At 51.4% G+C, this 18128-nt stretch overlaps 1 protein-coding gene across 5 annotated transcripts in view; it reads right to left on the bottom strand.

Moving 5' to 3' along the window:
* The window catches only part of LOC127584135 (actin filament-associated protein 1-like 2), a 135412-nt gene that overhangs the window by 70227 nt on the left and 47057 nt on the right, over positions 1 to 18128 (bottom strand). The window contains exon 1 of one of the 5 annotated variants that reach the window (XM_052040707.1): positions 3124 to 3189. The exons of the other annotated variants lie outside the window; for them this stretch is intronic. Coding sequence (XP_051896667.1) covers positions 3124 to 3163 — 40 coding nt within the window. The 5' untranslated portion in view covers positions 3164 to 3189. Of the gene's footprint in view, positions 1 to 3123; positions 3190 to 18128 lie in introns of those variants that run through there. 5 annotated transcript variants of the gene reach the window in all.

The raw sequence follows: 18128 nt of genomic DNA, 5'->3' as shown, positions 1-18128 counted from the left end.
TTATGAATGCAGCTGCCAACATCAACATCCCACTGTATCCGATGGGGAGCCTGTTGCTCCCCATCAACCTCACTACTCCCCACCGTCACCGGTTCACTGGGGGCAGTTACTGTCAAGGCCCTCAGCTCTGGGATTACCTCCCACCTCTTTCCAGCTCCCTTATCTTTTAAGGTGCTCCTTCAGACTTGCACTTTCAAACATTTGGTCACCTGGCCCAACAAATGGCTCAGAACTACACACAGTCTGCTTTGCAAAATTCCTCCAGCACTTTGTGTGTTGCTCCAGATTCCAGCATCTGCAGTCTCTTGTGTTTCTAAGTGGCTCTGAGCTCTCTATTTGCTAATTCTGCTCTGAAGTATTTTGAGATGCTTTGGTACCTTAATTGTACTAAAGGAATCTTGTTATTTTATTGCCTTTCAAGATAACCCGTAGCTATGGGGTTTCTGTGTAGCTGTCTAAGCATTACAACAGGACGTTCTGACTGCAGTGAACAATCCGAGGGTCCCGGCTTCAGTGTTACAGATTGTGAGGTGGGGAGGCCCAAACCGTGGGGAATTGCACCAGGTCATAAAAAGCGACCGATTCTTCTCAAGTTCCAGCTCTGGGCGTTCCAGAGATTACAATCAGTCTGTTAGTTCCTCAAGGCCCTGTTCAAACCTTCAACAAACAGTCTGCGCTGTTCTCCAGGGAACGGGAGATGGGACCAACATTTCCGGCAGCTCAACAATTATGTACTTTCCGAGATGGAGATCAGTTTGGACATGACACTCAGCTGTGAGAGAGGGGGAGCGGGAGGGGAAGAGAGGCGGGTGGGGTGGGAGGGGAAGAGAGGCGGGGTGGGGTGTGAGGGGCAGAGAGGCGGGTGGGGTGAGAGGGGCAGAAGAAGGGAGAGGGAAAGGAGGAAAAGTAGGAAGGGGAGAAACAAAGGAAGGGGAAGGAGTAAACAGTGGGGGGGGGAGGGAAGGAGCAGGAGCAGAGTTAGACACAGCTTCTCCCCTCCTCCCCCCCCCACACACACACATTCACACACACACAGCCACACACACTCACACACATAAAGACACGCAAACTCACAGACACGCAAACTCACAGAGAGAGACGCACACGCACTCACACTCACAGATATGATGATGGTGCAGCAGTTAGGTTAGTTGACTGGGTTAGTTGACTGGGTACTAGGATAATAATCCTGTGGACCATTAAAATCTCAGCATTAAAATTCAGATCGCTAATCTAGAATTTTAAAATCTAGTACTCTGTACAAATGACCATAAACTAGTGGAACATCTCAATAACCTTTGTGTTTCACTAGGGGAAGGAATCAGCCCTCCTTACCTATGTGACCCCAAACCCCCAGCGCGGTTGACTCATCAACGCCCTCTGAAATGGCCTCACAAGCCACTCAGTTGCCAAGGGCAATTAGGGATGTGGAATAAGTGCTGGCCTTTCTAGCAGTGCCCGGATCCTACAAAGGAAATTCAAACCAAAACCACTAAATAGCACCCCAAATCCACCCCACCCCCCGCACACTCCTGTACCACAAACAGCCAATTGCTCCAACACAAACTCCTAGACCCCACAACTAAGTCCAGCGTAACCCTGAATAACTGACAGACTGGTGTCCCACTGTCCCTCCACCCACACGGACCAACCACATCCCTGGGACGGTTGTCCCGTGAGGTGCAGCACGGACGTGGCAAGGAATGACACTGAGATGGATCGGGCAGGTTGGCACCAGTCTCCACCCTGCCCGCAGATCCTACACCTGGGGGTTGCGGTCTCAGCCACACAGGGTAGTCTAGAGTGAGGACTGTCCCCCCCACAGACGGCTGCGGTCACGGAGCGCCCTCGCTGGGGTCAGGGTTTGGGGCGGAGAGCTGGGGGAAGGAGCAGGGCGGCCACATGGGCCGAATGGTCCGGTCACTGCCGGGATGTGTTCGTAAAAGGTTCCCGACCTGAACCATCGCCCGTCTCTCTCTCTCGCTCCACAGACGCTGCCCGACCTGCTGAGTGTTTCCAGCACTCAGATTTCCAGCCCCTCCGATGAGCGTTTTCTTCTTCACTTCCCACCAGAACACCAGCAGCCAACGCGTTACCTGCAGACTCGCCGAGCACACGTTCCCCGAGGTGCCGCAACGTTACAACCCAAACACACCCTGTTCCAAGTGCTGTCCATCCCCGTGGACAGGGTCAGTCCATCAGCTCTGGCTGTGGCCCCTGTTAGCCCAGGGAAAGCAGGGGGGGGGGGAGAAGAGGGGGAAGGGGGGGGAGAGGGGGGGGAGAGGGGGGGGAGAGGGGGGGGGAGAGGGGGAGGAGAGGGAGGGGGGAGGGGGAGAGGAGAGGGGGAGAGGAGAGGGGGAGAGGAGAGGGGGGAGGGAGGGGGAGAGGAGAGGGGGGAGGGAGGGGGAGAGGAGAGGGGGGAGGGAGGGGGAGAGGAGAGGGGGGAGGGAGGGGGAGAGGAGAGGGGGGAGGGAGGAGGAGAGGGGGGAGGGAGGGGGAGAGGAGAGGGGGGAGGGAGGGGGAGAGGAGAGGGAGGGGGAGGGGGAGAGGAGAGGGAGGGGGAGGGGGAGAGGAGAGGGAGGGGGAGGGGGAGAGGAGAGGGAGGGGGAGGGGGAGAGGAGGGGGAGGGGGAGAGGAGAGGGAGGGGGAGGGGGAGAGAGAGGGTGGGAGAGCAGGGGGAGAGGAGAGCAGGGGGAGAGAGAGGGGAGAGGTGGGAGAGGGGAGGGAGGGGGGAGAGGTGGGGGGAGAGGTGGGGGGAGAGGGGTGGGGGGGAGAGATGGGAGGGAGGGGGGTGTTATTCTCCCACAGTGCCCGGCTATTCGGCGGTCAGGACAGGGTGCGGACACCGTGTGCCGGGCGGCAGTAGGTGCCGCCGATCTCCGCAGCTCGGTCACTGCTCTGAAATGTCCCAACACGAAGTTCTGAGGGAGTTCGCACCGACCCGGAGCGGCGGGGAACAGCCCCGGTTACCTCTGTCCGCGCTCATCCTGGCGCCGGCTGCTAGCGGCCCCCGGCACGTCCCATCGCCGCGCTGCTGCCTTTGTCTCCGCAGCTCCCTCCCTCCCTCCCTGCCGCCCGCCCGGCCCGGCCCGGCCCAGCCCGGCCTCTCCCACCAACACACACTGCGGCCTCGGCCGCCGTCCAACTCCCGGCAGAGCACCATCTACCGCCCCGGGAGGCTGCGACACGTGGCGGAGCCCCGCCTCCTTCCCGGCTCAACCCCAGCCAGGAGCGGGCCGGGGGCGGGGGGTCAGCGGCGGGGGGACGGGGGCAGGGACAGAAGGTCAGGAGTCAGGGTCAAGAGGCCAAGGACGGGAGGTCGGGGACAGCAGGTCAGGGGTCAAGGATTGGACGTCAGCGACGGGAGGGCGGAGTCCGGAGGTCAGGGTCAGGAGGTCAAGAACGGGAGGTCGGGGACAGGAGGTCAGGGGTCAAGGATGGGAGGTCAGGAGTCAGGGTCAGGAGGTCAAGGACAGGAGGTCAGGGACGGGAGGTCGGAGTCAGGGTCAGGAGGTCAAGGACGGGGGGTCGGAGTCAAGAGGTCAAGGACGTGAGGTCGGGGACGGGAGGTCAGGAATCAGGATCAGGAGGTCGCGGGCAGGAGGTCAGCCCCCGCGGAGATCTCCCTGTCCCTCCCTCCCTCCCTCCCTCCCTCCGATACGCGGGCAAGCGGGACGGTTTCACCGTCTCATGGGGGGGGAGGGAGGGGGGGGGAAGGAGGGGGTGGGGGGGGAAGGAGGGGGGGGGGGAGGGAGGGGGGGGGAGGGGGGGAGGGAGGGGGGGGGAGGGGGGGGAGGGAGGGAGGGGGGGGAGGGGGGGTGGGGGAGGGGGGGTGAGGGGGAGGGGGGAGGAGGGGGGGGTGAGGGGGGAGGGGGGAGGGGGGGGAGGGAGGGGGGGTGAGGGGGGAGGAGGGGGGAGGGGGGTGAGGGGGGAGGGAGGGAGGGGGGAGGGGGGAGGGGGGGTGAGGGGTGAGGGGGGAGGGGGGAGGGGGGGTGAGGGGGAGGGAGGGAGGGGGGAGTGAGAGGGGGAGGGATGGAGGGAGGAGGGAGTGAGAGGGGGAGGGAGGGAGGGAGGGAGGAGGGAGGGGGAGGGAGGGGGGAGGGAGGGGGAGGGGGGGTGGGAGGGGGGGTGGGTGAGGGTGGGGGGGAGGAGGGGGGAGGGGGGGGGAGGAGGGGGGAGGGAGGGGGGAGGGGGGTGGGGGGGTGAGGGGGGAGAGGGGAGGGAGGGAGAGGGGGGGGAGAGGGGAGAGGGGGGGAGAGGGAGAGGGGGGGAGAGGGGAGAGGGGAGGGAGGGAGAGGAGGGGGAGAGGTCCCCAAACAACCAGTGACAGGAATCAAAGGTGAGAATGGAAGAGGCTGGAAATATGCGGCGGGGCCCGGCGATATTTGACTTTACGAAACTGTCCACAGATCTGAAGCAACTACGGCAGATGCCACAAACCTGAAATAAACACAAAACCACTAGAAATCCTCAGCAGGTCGCCCAGCATCAACTCTGCTTCTCTCACAGACGCTGCCCGACCTGCTGGGCACTTCCAGCATCGTCTGATTCTTTCACAAGGTAGTTATGATGGAGTTAATATTGACTGCAGGCAAACTGGATCATCAAACTGCCTCAGGAGTGAGGCAGGGCTGCAGCTCCTGCCCAGGACAGAGGCCGTCACCCTCATGTCTGACCCACCCATGTTACCACTGCAGCAACAGGTCACTGCATTGGCCCGGGTCGGTGATTGTGGAGTATCAGTTTGCAATGTATCTTGTTTGGTGAGGACAGTACCGGACCCCCTTGTCTGTGTGACTGCAGTAACACATCACCTGATGCTTGGATATCCTGTTCAATCTGCACAGAAGATTAGATAGCGGAACAGTGCAGAGAGCTGGAATGCTGCCACTTGTCTGCATGACTGTGCAACCCAATGGCACTGCAAACATCACAGAGCATTGGACAAAATAAACGCCAATCATCAGAACATAAGAGGGGCATTCTACACCGACAGCAGCTCCCAAATCCTCAACCTCTAGGACCAAGGACAGGAGAAAGAGGCACTTGGAAACTTCACCACCTGCACTCCGTCCTGACTTGAAAATATATCAGGTGGCTCAGCAATCCTCCCCCTCCGCACTGCCCAGCTTTAGCTCCAGATGCTCTAGGCAGTAGACATAGTCTCCATGAACTTCAGTAAGATATTTGACCCGCATGGTAGGTTGGGACCACATGGGATCCCAGATGAGCTGGTTAATTGGATTCAAAGTTGGCTGGGTGGTAGAAGGCAGAGGGAAGGGGTAGTGAGATACTGCTGGAAATACTCAGCAGGTCAGGCTGCATCTGTGGGAGAAACAGCTAATGTTTCAGGGGGAAGATTGGAAGCCTGTGCCAAGTGGTGATCGGTGCTGCGGACCGTTGCTGTTTGTGAGCTATAGTAGTGACTTGGATGGGAATGTAGGAGCTCTGATTTGTAAATTTGCAGAAGACGTGGCTCAGCAAATGCCTGAAAGAGAACGAAGCTGCCCAGTTACTGGAGCGTCAAAGCCCAAATTCCCTCTCCCAATGGCTCTGCACCAATCCCCAAAGAATCTCAACCTTTTCCTGGACCCTGTATCAACTCCACTGCCATCTTGCTCTCATGAGCCCATGGAAGCAAGTTCTCTGCATACCGAGGCGTCCCTGAGCAAGGTGGCCCTTTGTGCACAGCATGTCTCCCATGGGGAAGGTCACAGGAAACATTAGTAAAGTGGAGTGGAGCTTCCGGAGGAAACACCAAAGCTTCACACGAGGAGGACAGCAAAAATACACAGATGGTTTTGAAGAATTTACTTTGAAACAGCAGAAATACACAAAGTGTTCCAGTCAAAACCAAAATGTTTGCACTGATTTACTAAATACTTGGTGAAACCTCTAATAGCTAAAGCAATCACAATGAAATGAATATTTCAAAGGAAACCTCAATTCAGAATTTTACCACAGTTGAGAACCCTCATGGACTGCGATCTGATCGGCCAACCTGCATCAAATCAAAACATCAGGCCACATCTGGAGTATGCATTCAATTCTGGTCGCTCCATTGCAGAAGGATGTGAGGCCTTGGAGAGGGTGTAGAAAAGGTTTCACCAGGATGCTGCCTGGATTAGAGGGCGTATGCTATAAGCAGAGGTTGGACAAACTTGGGTTGTTTTCTCTGGAGCAGTGGAGGCTGAGGGGGAGATGCGATAGAAGTTTAAGAGAGAAGATTATGAGAGGCGTGGATAGACAGTCAGTATCTTTTTTCCCAGGATTGAAATGTCTAATACTAGAGGGCATGCATTGAAGGTGAGAGAGGGAAAGTTCAAAGGAGATGTGCGGAGCAGGTGTTTTTTTTGCACAGAGTTGTGGGTGCCTGGAGTGCGCTGGCAGGGTGGTGTGGAGGCTATACGACAGAGGTGTTTAAGAGTCTCTTAGATAGACACATGAATGTGCAGAGAATGGAGGGAGATGAACATTTTGCAGGCAGAAGGGACTAGTTTAGTTAGGCATTTAATTACTAGTTTAATTAGTTTGATGCAACATCGTGAGCTTTAAGGGCCACATACTATGTTCTTTTGGTTGACCACAGTCTCACAACTTAGCTTCATCAATATCAGGGCCTCTGCACATTAGAAGCTCTCAAAGCAGTGAAACAGCTTCACTTATTGCTTAAGGACAAACAGTTTACCAAGGTCACCGGTTATCATAGAAATCATTGCTCCTCTCACCCTAGCCCCACGCTCAGCACTGTCACCTGTGTTCAATGTTCATCTTTACAACTTCAAATGGGTGAAAGAAATCTGCAAACTCCTAAGGACAAATAGCAGATCAGATAAAATCCCAGCCTGCTGGAGATCCTCCGCAGGTCAGTGTCTGTGACGGGACGGTGGGGGGGGGGGGGGTGCGAGGGGGTAGACACAGGGAGACGGACATTTCAGAGAAAGGAAGAGCAAGGAAGTGAAGAAAGACAAGGCGGGGATTGTGTGGTGCTGACACGTGCCATTCAAGATGTCCCAAAGCATCTTACACCAAGTCCTTTGAACTGCAGTCACTGTTGTAACATGAGACACAAGGAGGAGGAGGAGTACAAGAGTTAAAGAGAGGCAGACAAAAATTGAGAGTCTCAGAGAGAATGTGAGGGAAAGGAAAGAATGTCAGTGGAGAGGAGGGGGAGAGAGGGAAGGTTTAAAGGCAGTGAGAGACAGATTGGGAGAACGGGACAGAGAGAGCGGAGAGTGGAAAGGGAGCTGGGGGGAGGATTTAAGACAGAATTAGAAAGATTGGGAGAATGAGAGCGTTTGAGTGGGAGTGACAGACGTCGGGAGGGAAGGACGGTGGTCACAGAAGGGCGGGAGAAACAGAGTGAGGGGCATTGAACAGAGGACAAGAGGTGAGGTGAGAAAGGGAGAGAGCCAAAGCCAGGGAGAAGTGGGAAGCAAGAACGAGGCACGCAGCGGGGGGGGGGGGGGGAAGAGTGAGGTTGAGAGTCAGCAAGATCAAGAGGCAGAGGGAAGGTGATTTCCCCATGGAGCTATAACCAGATCTCTCCAAAATTCTATTTAATTCTTAGATGCAGTTTGAACTGAGAGTCATTTCCTTTTGAAAGTTTTGGTTCTCTAGAAATTAAAAACACAAGTACGAGTTTAAGCAGCCAGTCCATTGAGAGGGCCATTAAACCCCTGGATCACACATTTGTTCAATTACTGCCCAACACTGTACCATTACCACAGTCACTCACAGGTACTGAGGGTGGGGTTACTTGCGGCAGGTACACTGCACTGCGCCGACCCCTCGAGATGCCACAGCCCCTACACATCAGGTGAACCAGAGCTTGACGTGAGAGGAGTTTGTGGTCACAGAGAATCTGATTCTGAATATCTGAACATCGCTATCTAGAGCTAAAATGAATATAAATATAATCAATGGAAGGCAAAGTAAGACATTTTCGTTGAATAATGTTACAGCAATTTTGATGTTTATCCTTCAGGATACAGATTCTAATGTTCCCATCTCAATTTTCCTTTTATAAACCACCCAATTCCAACCCTTAATGTCATCACACTGACAGAACTAAATTCCAGAGAAGAGTTGGACACCAGTATGTCAGAATGTTTCCAGTCAGTGCTACTTGTGAAAGAAGCCATTTTATAAAACATCTGATATCTATTCTGTGGAAAAAATATAACAGATACTTACTGGAATGATAGTAAAGCAATGTTATCATTTGTGTGATTGTGGGAGGCAGGGAGCATCCATGGTTGGTTTTAGTATCTGTGGTTTCTTAAGCCAGCCATAAGCTCCTTTGAGCTCAAACACCATTATCTGCAGAACTAGTTCTGACACTAAAACAGTGAAATCCCTACAAGCTGTGGAAGATGAATCAGACTGTTACATAAATACAACTGTATATGTCATGTGCACTTTGTTTTTGAAGCAGCTAGCTACAAGATCGTCAACCGACCAAGAATTTAAAGGTCAATCAAGCAGCACCCAATGTCACTGGAACCGCAGAGGAAAATGAGATGGGAACACTAAGATCTGTACCCTGCAGAATAAACATCACTTTACTGTGAAATTATTCGACAAAAATGTAATATTTTACCTTCCATTGGCAGTAACAGGGAGGTTTCAGTCACCTTTCACAGAGGTGTAAGCTATGCTCTGCCAGTTACCTACAGCTGATCGCATCCATGTTCTGGCAGCACAGTGAATAAATAGGTACCTTCCAAACATAGATTAGATCAGGACTTGGACCTGGTTTTCAGTAGTTAATCTGCATGATGCCTTATTGTTGTGTTGTGTCAGCCACGGGGTAATTGAAAGTTCGTTGCCTCAGGTTTTAGTTTTTAGTAAACTTATCCCAGTCATTTTTAACGAAGAATGCAGAATATGCATTTGGACGAAGAAACGGTTTTATTCTAGATCTGTGGGTTAGTGGTGAGAGAACATGCATGGCAACAAATGCAATCTTGTGCCCAGTTCTTTGTTCAGGAGAAGTGCTGCTGACAAAACATCGGAACAATTGGTCATTGAGCTGGCCTCACTGACAGCTGTGCTGATCACAAACGAAACCACTCTGCAACCACAGAGCAACATCTGGGATAATGAACTATCGTCTACATGTGCAGAGACTGCAGAACTATAAGCAGGTTGGCAGCTGTCGAGTGGTAGCATTTCTGCCCTGTGGTTCAGTGGGAGCAGTCAGCACACTCGATTCAAATCAAAAACATCAAAAGTTCACCCGAGTTCCACTCCAGGATACTGAGAACAGATTTCATGAAATAGAAGAGAGAAAAAAAATTAAAGTTAGGCAATTACTGAGACTAATGATACATTGTAGGAGTAACAGCCAGCAAAGAGCAAGTCAGCCACCATAGAGAGCTGGAGTCTCAGCAGGGGAACTTCTCGAAGGGTTCCCCTCTCACGTTAAAAGAGGCAAGCCTTCTTCTTCAGCTCAGTCCTCCTCCACTGGGGCAATTTATCAAACTCCTTAATTGTCATCCCAAAAACCTCCTGGAACTCCTCGGGAGACAGATGCCTCTGTTGAAGAAGGAATAAACAGTGATCAAGCTCAGGAAATATCCAACCCGGCAAGTCACCGCCCCAGCTGGCTTACCCTCAGCTGCTTATTTCTCTGAGAGTTTTACTCAACCAGTTCCTCCTCCCGGTAAGTGGTCAAAGCCAGCCCCACAATTCCCCAGCAGCTGCTGGGGTATCAACAGCCTACCCCACCCACTCCCTCCTCCCTGTCCACAGGCCAGTCGTCTCCTTCCTGGCATGTGGGACACAGGGACCATGCAAAAACTGCTCCTCTCCCACTTCATTCTCCCCACTCTTCCCACCACCACCGACAGGGAGGACCCGGGGGAAGTAACCCACTTGTTAAACAGGGGCAGGGATGCGCCAATGGGTGGGGAAAGACGAACAGTGGGGAGTGTGGATGGAAGGGAGGAGTCTGCAAGGAGTTTGTACGTTCTCCCGTGTCTGCGCGGGTTTCCTCCGGGTGCTCCGGTTTCCTCCCACGTTCCAAAGACGTACGGGTTAGGAAGTTGTGGGCGTGCTATGTTGGCGCTGGAAGCGTGGCGACACTTGCCCCCAGAACACTCTACAAAAAGATGCATTTCACTGTGTTTCGATGTACATGTGACCACTAAAGATATCTGCCTGCCATCCTTTCCCTATTCCTCTCTGTGCACCGTCTACCCTGCTCTGTTTGCCGGAACCACAACATGAACAAATTACACAGCCATAACCTGATCCCACCAACCATCAGAGTAACGCCCCTGGTTTCATCCGCATTTCACTACTACCCAAACTAACCTACTTCTCCCTTTTCTCAGCTCTGATAAAGGGTCCCTCATCGGACACATTAACTGTTTCTCTCTCCACAGGTGCTGCCTGACCTGTTGACCATAAGACAAAGGAGCAGAATTAAGCCATTTGGCCCATCGAGTCCGCTCCACCAATCGGTTGTGGCTGATTATTTTTCCCTCTTCTCCTGCCTTCTCCCCGTAACCTTGACGCCTCACTAATCAAGAACCTATCAACCTCCGCTTTAAATATACCCAATGACTTGGCCTCCACAGCCCTCTGTGGCAATGAATTCCACAGATTCACCCCCTCTGGCTAAAGAAATTCCTCCTCACCTCTGTTCTAAAGGGACGTTCTTCTATTCTGAGGCTGTTCCTTCAGGTCCCAGACTCTCCCACAACTGGAAACATCCTCTCCACGTCCACTCTATCCAGGCCTTTCAATATTCGGTAGGTTTCAATGAGATCCCCGTCATCCTTCTAAACTCCAGTGAGTACAGGCCCAGGGCCATCAAATGCTCCTCATACGTTGACCCTTTCATCCCCAGGATCATTCTCATAAACCCCCTCTGGACCCTCTTCAATGCCAGCACATCCTTCCTCAGATATGGGGCCCAAAACTGCTCACGATACTCCAAATGTGGTCTGACCAATGCCTTATAAAGCCTCAGCGTTACCTCCTTGCTTTTATATTCTAGTCCTCTCGAAATGAATGCTCACATTGCATTTGCCTTCCTTACTACCGACTCAACCTACAAGTTAACTTTTAAGGAATCCTGCACTAGGACTCCCAAGTCCCTTTGTACCTCCGATTTCTGAATTCACTCCCCGTTTAGAAAATAGTCTACGCCTTTATGCCTTCTACCGAAGTGCATGGCCGTACACGTCCCTGCGCTGTACTCCATCTGCCACTCCCTCAACCTGTCCAAGTCCTTCTGCAGACCAGCAAGACCGTCAAGTGTTTCCAGCATTTTCCATTTTTTTACCAAATGGGGTCAGGTTTTCTTATCCAACTTGTTAAGTCTGGCCTGCTAGGCCAGCCCCACCACTGACCATTAACAACCCATGACGCAGACCAAGAAGGGTGAGGTGCTGGTAATTACAGCCATTTCGACCCATCCAATCACATTTTTTCTAAACAACTCTCCACCTCCTTCCCTCCTACTGAAAACCCACTTGCAAGGGATGATCACTTGTTGGAATTGTACTACAGGCCCCAATAGTCAACGAGAATTAGAGGAACAATTTGGAGGGAGATTGCAGAAAATTACAAAAATAATAGGGTTGTCATAGTAGGGGATTTTAACTTTCCAAATATAGACTGGGACTGCCATTGTGCTAAGGGCTTAGGTGGGGTGGAATTTGTTAAATGTGTTCATGGAAGTTTCCTCATGCAATATATTGAAGGCCCTACCAGGGAGAGGGCAAAGCTCGACCTACTCTTGGGAGATGGGGCAGGACAAGTGACTGAGGTGTCAGTGGGGGAGCACTTTGGGACCAGTGACCATAGTTCTATTAGTTTTAAATTAGTTATGGAAAGGGACAGATCTGGTCCACAAGTTAAAGTTCTAAATTGGGGCAAGGCAAATTTTGATGGTATTAGACAGGGACTTGCAAAAGTTGATTGGGGTATATTGTTTGCAGGCAAAGAGACGTCTGGAAAGTGAGAGGCTTTTAAAAGTGCGATATCGAGAGTCAACGTCTGATGTTCGTGTCAGAGTGAAGGGCAAGGCTGGCAGGAGTAGGAAACTCTGGATGATGAAGGGCATTGAGGCTTTGGTCAGGAAAAAGGAGGCAGCATGGGTCAGGTACAGGCAGCTGGGATCAGGTGAATCCAGGGGAGTGTAGCGGGTGCAGGAGTGTACTTAAGGAGGAAATTCCTTAAGAAGGAAGCTCCTGAATAAGGAGATAGAGAGCTCAGTGACATGGTGTGATGACAACAACCTTTCCCTCAATGTCAGCAAAACAAAAGAGCTGGTCATCGACTTCAGGAAGGGAGGCAGTGTTCATGCACCTGTGGTGCTGAGGTCGAGAGGGTTGAGAGCTTCAAGTTGCTAGGAGTGAACATCACCAACAGCCTGTCCCGGTCCAATCACATAGATGCCAGGGCCAGGAAAGCTCACCAGTGCCTCTACTTCCTCAGGAGGCTAAAGAAATTTGGCATGTCCCCTCTGACTCTCACCGATTTTTATCCATGCACCATAGAAAGCATCCTGTCTGGATGCAGCACAGCTTGGTCTGGCAACTGCTCTGCCCAGGACTGCAAGAAACTGCAGAGAGTTGAGGACACAGCCCAGCGCATCACGAAAACCAGCCTCCCCTCCATGGACTCTGTCTATACTTCTCACTGCATTGGTAAAACAGCCGGCATAATCAAAGACCACACCCACCCTGGACATTCTCTCTTCTCCCCCCGCCTATTGGGCAGAAGATACAAAAGTCTGAAAGCACGTGCCACCAGGCTCAAGGACAGCTTCTATGCTGCTGTTATAATACTATTGAATGGTTCCCTACTACAATAAGATGGACTCTTGACCTCACAATCTACCTTGTTATGACCTTGCACACTATCGTCTATCTGCATTGCACTTTCTCTGTAGCTGTGACACTTTATTCTGCATTCTGTTATTGTTTTACCCTGTACTACCTCAATGCACTGTGTAATGAATTGATCTGCATGAACGGTGTGCAAGACAAGTTTTTCACTGTACCTCGGTACAAGTGACAACAATAAACCAATTCCAATAGAAATCAGAAGGGCAAAAGGGGGCATAAGATAGCTTTGGCAGAGAAGATTAAGGAGAATCTAAAGAGATTTTATATATTAAGGGTAAAGAAGTTTCTAGAGAGAGAATCAGGCCCCTCAAAGACCAATGAGGACAACTGTGTGGACGGACAGGAAATGGGCAAGGTCCTCAATGAGTATTTCTCCTCTTTTTACTATGGAGAAGGACATGAAGGCTTTGGACCTTGAGATGGGGGGGGGGGGTCTTTGGGATAATCCGCATTGCAGCAGAGGAGGTACTGGACGTCTTAAAGTGTATGAAGGTAGGGAAATCTCTGGGGCCTGACCAGGTATATCCAAGAACACTGTGGGAGCTGGAGAAGAAATTGCGGGCGCTCTGGCTGAGATATATGCATCATCGTTAGCCATGGATGAAGTGCCAGAATACTGGAGAGTGGCGAACGTTGGGCCTTTATTTTAGAAGGGCTAGAGGAGAAACCTGGGAACTGTGGACCAATCAGCCCAACATCTGTGGGAGGTACATTACTGGAGGGGATTCTGAGGGATAAGATAGACATGCCATCAAGAACATACCGAGCTTTCCCAAACTAGACGCCCTGGATGAACCAGGAGATTCGCAGTCTGCTGAGGGATAGATCTGTGGCGTTCAAGACCAGTGATCCACAACCCTACAAGAAGTCCAGGTACAACCTACGGAAGGCCATTGTGAGAGCAAAAAGGCAATTCCGTGTGAAGTTAGAGACACAATCAGATGCACAACAGCTGTGGCAGGGTTTACATGCCATTACTTCCTATAAGGTGAAACCTAACATCATAAGTGGCAGTGATGCTTCACTCCCTGATGAGCTCAACGCCTTTTATGCACAGTTTGAAAGGGAGAATAACACTACACCTGTGTGAATCCCACAGCATCTGGTGACCCTGTGATCCCTGTCTCAGAGGTCAACGTCAGAACATCCTTCAAGAGGGTGAACCTTCGCAAGGCGTCAGGCCCCGATGGTGTACCTGGCCGGGTACTGAAAATCTGTGCCGACCAACTGGCTGGAGTGTTCAAGGACATCTTCAACCTCTCACTGCTGTAGTCGGAGGTTCCCACCTGCTTCAAAAGGGCATCAATCATACCGGTGCCCAAGAAGAGCAGGGTGAGCTGCCTCAACAACTATCACCCAGTAGCACCCACATCTACTGTGATGAAGTGCTTTGAGAGGTTGGTCATGGCTAGAATTAACTCCTGCCTGAGCAAGGACGTGGACCCACTGCAATTTGCCTACCGTCGTAACAGGTCTACAGCAGATGCAATCTCACTGGCTGTCTACTCGGCTTTGGAGCATACACCAGGCTGCTGTTTATCGATTACAACTCAGCGTTCAACACCGTCATTCCCTCAGTTCAAAACCTGGGCCTCTGTACCTCCCTTTGCAACTGGATCCTCGACTTCCTTATCAGGAGACCACAATCAGTGTGGATCAGTAGTAACATCTCCTCACTGACAATCAACACAGGTGCACCTCAAGGATGCGGGCTTAGCCCACTGCTCTACTTTCTCTATACTTGTGACTGTGTGGCTCGGCACAGCTCAAACGCCATCTATAAATTCGCCAATGACACCACTGTTGCCGGCAGAATCTCAGATGGTGATGAGGAGACGTACAGGAGTGAGATGGATCAGCTGGGTGAGTGGTGTTGCAACAACAACATCGCACTCAGTGTCAGCAAGACCAAGGGATTGATTGTGGACTGCAGGAAGGGGAAGTCAGGAGAACACACACCAGTCCTCATTGAGGGGTCAGCGGTGGAAAGGTTGAGCAGCTTCAAGTTCCTGGGCGTCAACATCTCAGAGGATCTATCCTGGCCCAACACACTGATGCAATCACAAAGGCGGCACACCAGTGGCTCTACTTCATTAGGAATTTGAGAAAATTTGGTTTATCACCAAAGACTCATGCAAATTTCTACAGATGTACGGTGGAGAGCATCCTGACTGGTTCTGTCACCACCTGGTATGGAGGCTCCAATATGCAGGATCACAAGAGGCTGCAGAGGGTTATCGACTCTGCCAGCTCCATCACGGGCACAACGCTCCCCGCCATCGAGGACACCTTCAAGAGGCGGTGCTTCAAGAAGGCGGCTCCATCACTGAGGACCCTCACCACCTGGGACATGCCCTCTTCACGTTACTACCATCAGGGAGGTGGTACAGGAGCCTGAAGACCAACACTCAACGTTTCAGGAACAGCTTCTTCCCCTCCGCCATCTGATTTCTGAAGGGTCCGTGAACCCATGAACACTATCTCGTTATTCCTCTTTGCACTATTTATTATTTTGTAACTTACAGTAATTTTTATGTCTTGCACTGTACTGCTGATGCAAAACAACACATTTCCTGACCTACATCAGTGATAGTAAACCTGATTCTGACATGCATTTGGAAAGACAGAGGTTGATTAGGCACAGCTCTGTGCGTGGGAGATCATGTCTCACCAAGTTGAAGAAGTTTTTGCAAGAAGTAATTAAGATCAATGAGAGCAGGGCGGTAGACATGGTCTATATGAACTTTAGTAAGGCCTTTGATAAGGATGCAGGGAGAGCTGGCTAATTGGATGCACAATTGGCTTAATGGTAGGAAGCAGAGGGTGATGGTGGAAGGTTATTTTGCGGACTGGAGGCCTGTGACTAGTGGTGTTTCCCAGGGCTCGGTTCCAGGCGGATCGCTGTTTGTCCCATTCAAATCATTGATATAGATGAATGTACAAGGCATGGTTAGTAAGTCTGCAGATGACACTAAAATAAGTGGTGTCGTTGACAGTGAAGGTGGTTCAGGATTTCCAGAGGGATCTCGATCAGCTGGGTAAGTGGGTCAAGGAATGGCAAATGGGGTTTAATTTGGAAGTGCGAGGTGTTGCATTTTGGGAAGACAAATGAGGGTCGGACTTTCACAGTGAATGGTAGGGCCCTGGGGAGTGTTGTGGAACAGAGGGACCTAGGAGTACAGGTACATGGTTCCCTGAAAGCGGTGTCACAGGTAGACAGGGTAGTGAAGAAGCTGGCACACTGGACTTCATCAGTCAGGACATTGAGTACAGAAGTTGGGATGCTGCAGTTATACAGGACATCGGTGAGGCCACATTTGGAACCAAAGTTTTCGGTCACCCTGCTATAGGAAAGATGCCATAAAACTGGAAAGTGGGCAGAGGAGATTTACGAGGATGTTGCAGGGACTTGAGGGACTTTATGGAGAGAGGTTCAGGAGGGTGGGACTTTATTCACTGGAGCATAGGGGTGATCTTATCGAGGTGTATAAAATCAGGAGGGGCACAGATAGGGTGAATGTGCACAGTCTTTTTCCCGGGGGTTGAGGAAGCAACAACTAGACAGCATAGGTTTAAGGTGAGAGGGGAGAGATTTAATAGGTACCTGAGAGGCGAGTTTTTCACCCAGAGACTGGTCAGTACATGGAACGAGCTGCCAGAGGAAGTGCTCGAGGCAGGTACATTAACATTTATAAGCCACTTGGACAGATGCATGGATAGGAAAGGTTTAGAGGCATACGGACCAAATGCTTGGTCGGCGTGGACCAGTCGGGCCAAAGGGCTGTATGAGTCTCTCTGTCTTCCCCATTTCTGGTGCACATACCCAGAGGGTTCTCTCTCCCCAGGTGCTGCCTGACCTGCTGAGTTTATCCAGCAAATTCTCACTTTGTTTTAAATTTGCAGCATCTGCAGTTTGCTCTGAGTATTGTAAACACAGCCCCAGCCTTTAAATCCACATTATCCGTCATAGGATGAGACACTGCAGATGGAGAAGCTCAGATAGCTTTCCCTGTGCTCTCCGTTTACATTTCACAATTCACCCTTGAAAGTTAATGTCGAATCTTATTTCCATTCTTAGATGGCAGGACGCTGCAGGTCACAAACTCACTACAGGTCTCTACACATCACCTCTGGGTCTTCCAGCTGTCATCTGTGTCCCAGATGAAGGGTGCTGACCTGAAATATCGATGGTTCATTTCCCTCCACAGCTGCTGCCTGACCCACTGAGTTCCTCCAGCATCTTGTGTGTTGATCTGAACTTGTGTCCTCTGGTGATCAGCACTTCTGCCACAGGGCACAGTTTCTCCCTGCTTAGTTATTCAAAGCTCTTTATAATTTAAAGACCTCTTCACATTGTCTAAACCTTCTCTGCCCAGAGGAGAACAACCCCAGCTTGTCTCGTGTTTCCTGTAACTGCTCCCCATCCCTTGTCCTGGCTGCTCTTGACCTTCCCAAACCGTTAACGTCCTTGGGCCAGGAACGAACACACTGCTTCACCCAAGGCCAGACCAAGGACTTGTAAGAGGAGAACCTCCTCACTTCAATACCCACTGTTATGTTAAGCAAGGATCCCATTTCAACAGCCTTCTCCACTTGTCTGCCACCTTCACAGATTTGCATGCAAGTACCTCCAGATCTTCCTTTCTGCATTCTTACTTTTAAATTTAGTTTATCTCACTTTCTCTTATTCTTCCTACCAAAAGGAATCACCACTACCGCCTGCCACCCATTGGTCTATTTCACCCCTCAGTCTCCTCCTTATCATTCCCCTTCTGTTTCATTCTATCTGCAACTTGAACGGTTGCTTTATAGACCAGTATCGTGATCAGTGAACGTGACCACACACCTCCTGTCGGTTTGGTAGACTGTTCCTGGCGATTTCATTATGACCCATAACCTCCTGTCTTTCCACTACTGCTCCTTAATCCCACTACTTTGGTGGTTTTGTCGAGACGGGTTCTTTAACTTTCATCCTTACCTCTAGTCGCGGCCTGTCCACTCCCCGAGGCAGGCTGATGCTTCTGGTACTGCACGCCTTCAGTAACTCATACGGGTAAATCTGTGGAGGTGGTGCATGAAACAAAATGCATTACAATTCACCTTTAGAATCTCGGCTCCTTTGCTAACAGGGTGCACTCCCCACTAATGGGGTCGGCACCCTTTGCCACAGTGACCTCTACTCCCCCCCCCAACAGGTCAAGGTGCATAGCCTGTCCTTCCCAATGCCCAGACAGCAGAGACTGGGAGCTCTGTCTGGTTTCA

Source organism: Pristis pectinata, chromosome 29, assembly GCF_009764475.1.
Source record: "Pristis pectinata isolate sPriPec2 chromosome 29, sPriPec2.1.pri, whole genome shotgun sequence".
NCBI lineage: Eukaryota > Metazoa > Chordata > Chondrichthyes > Rhinopristiformes > Pristidae > Pristis > Pristis pectinata.
Note: the sequence above shows the minus strand (reverse complement) of the source record. Positions and strands in the feature narration are given on the sequence as shown.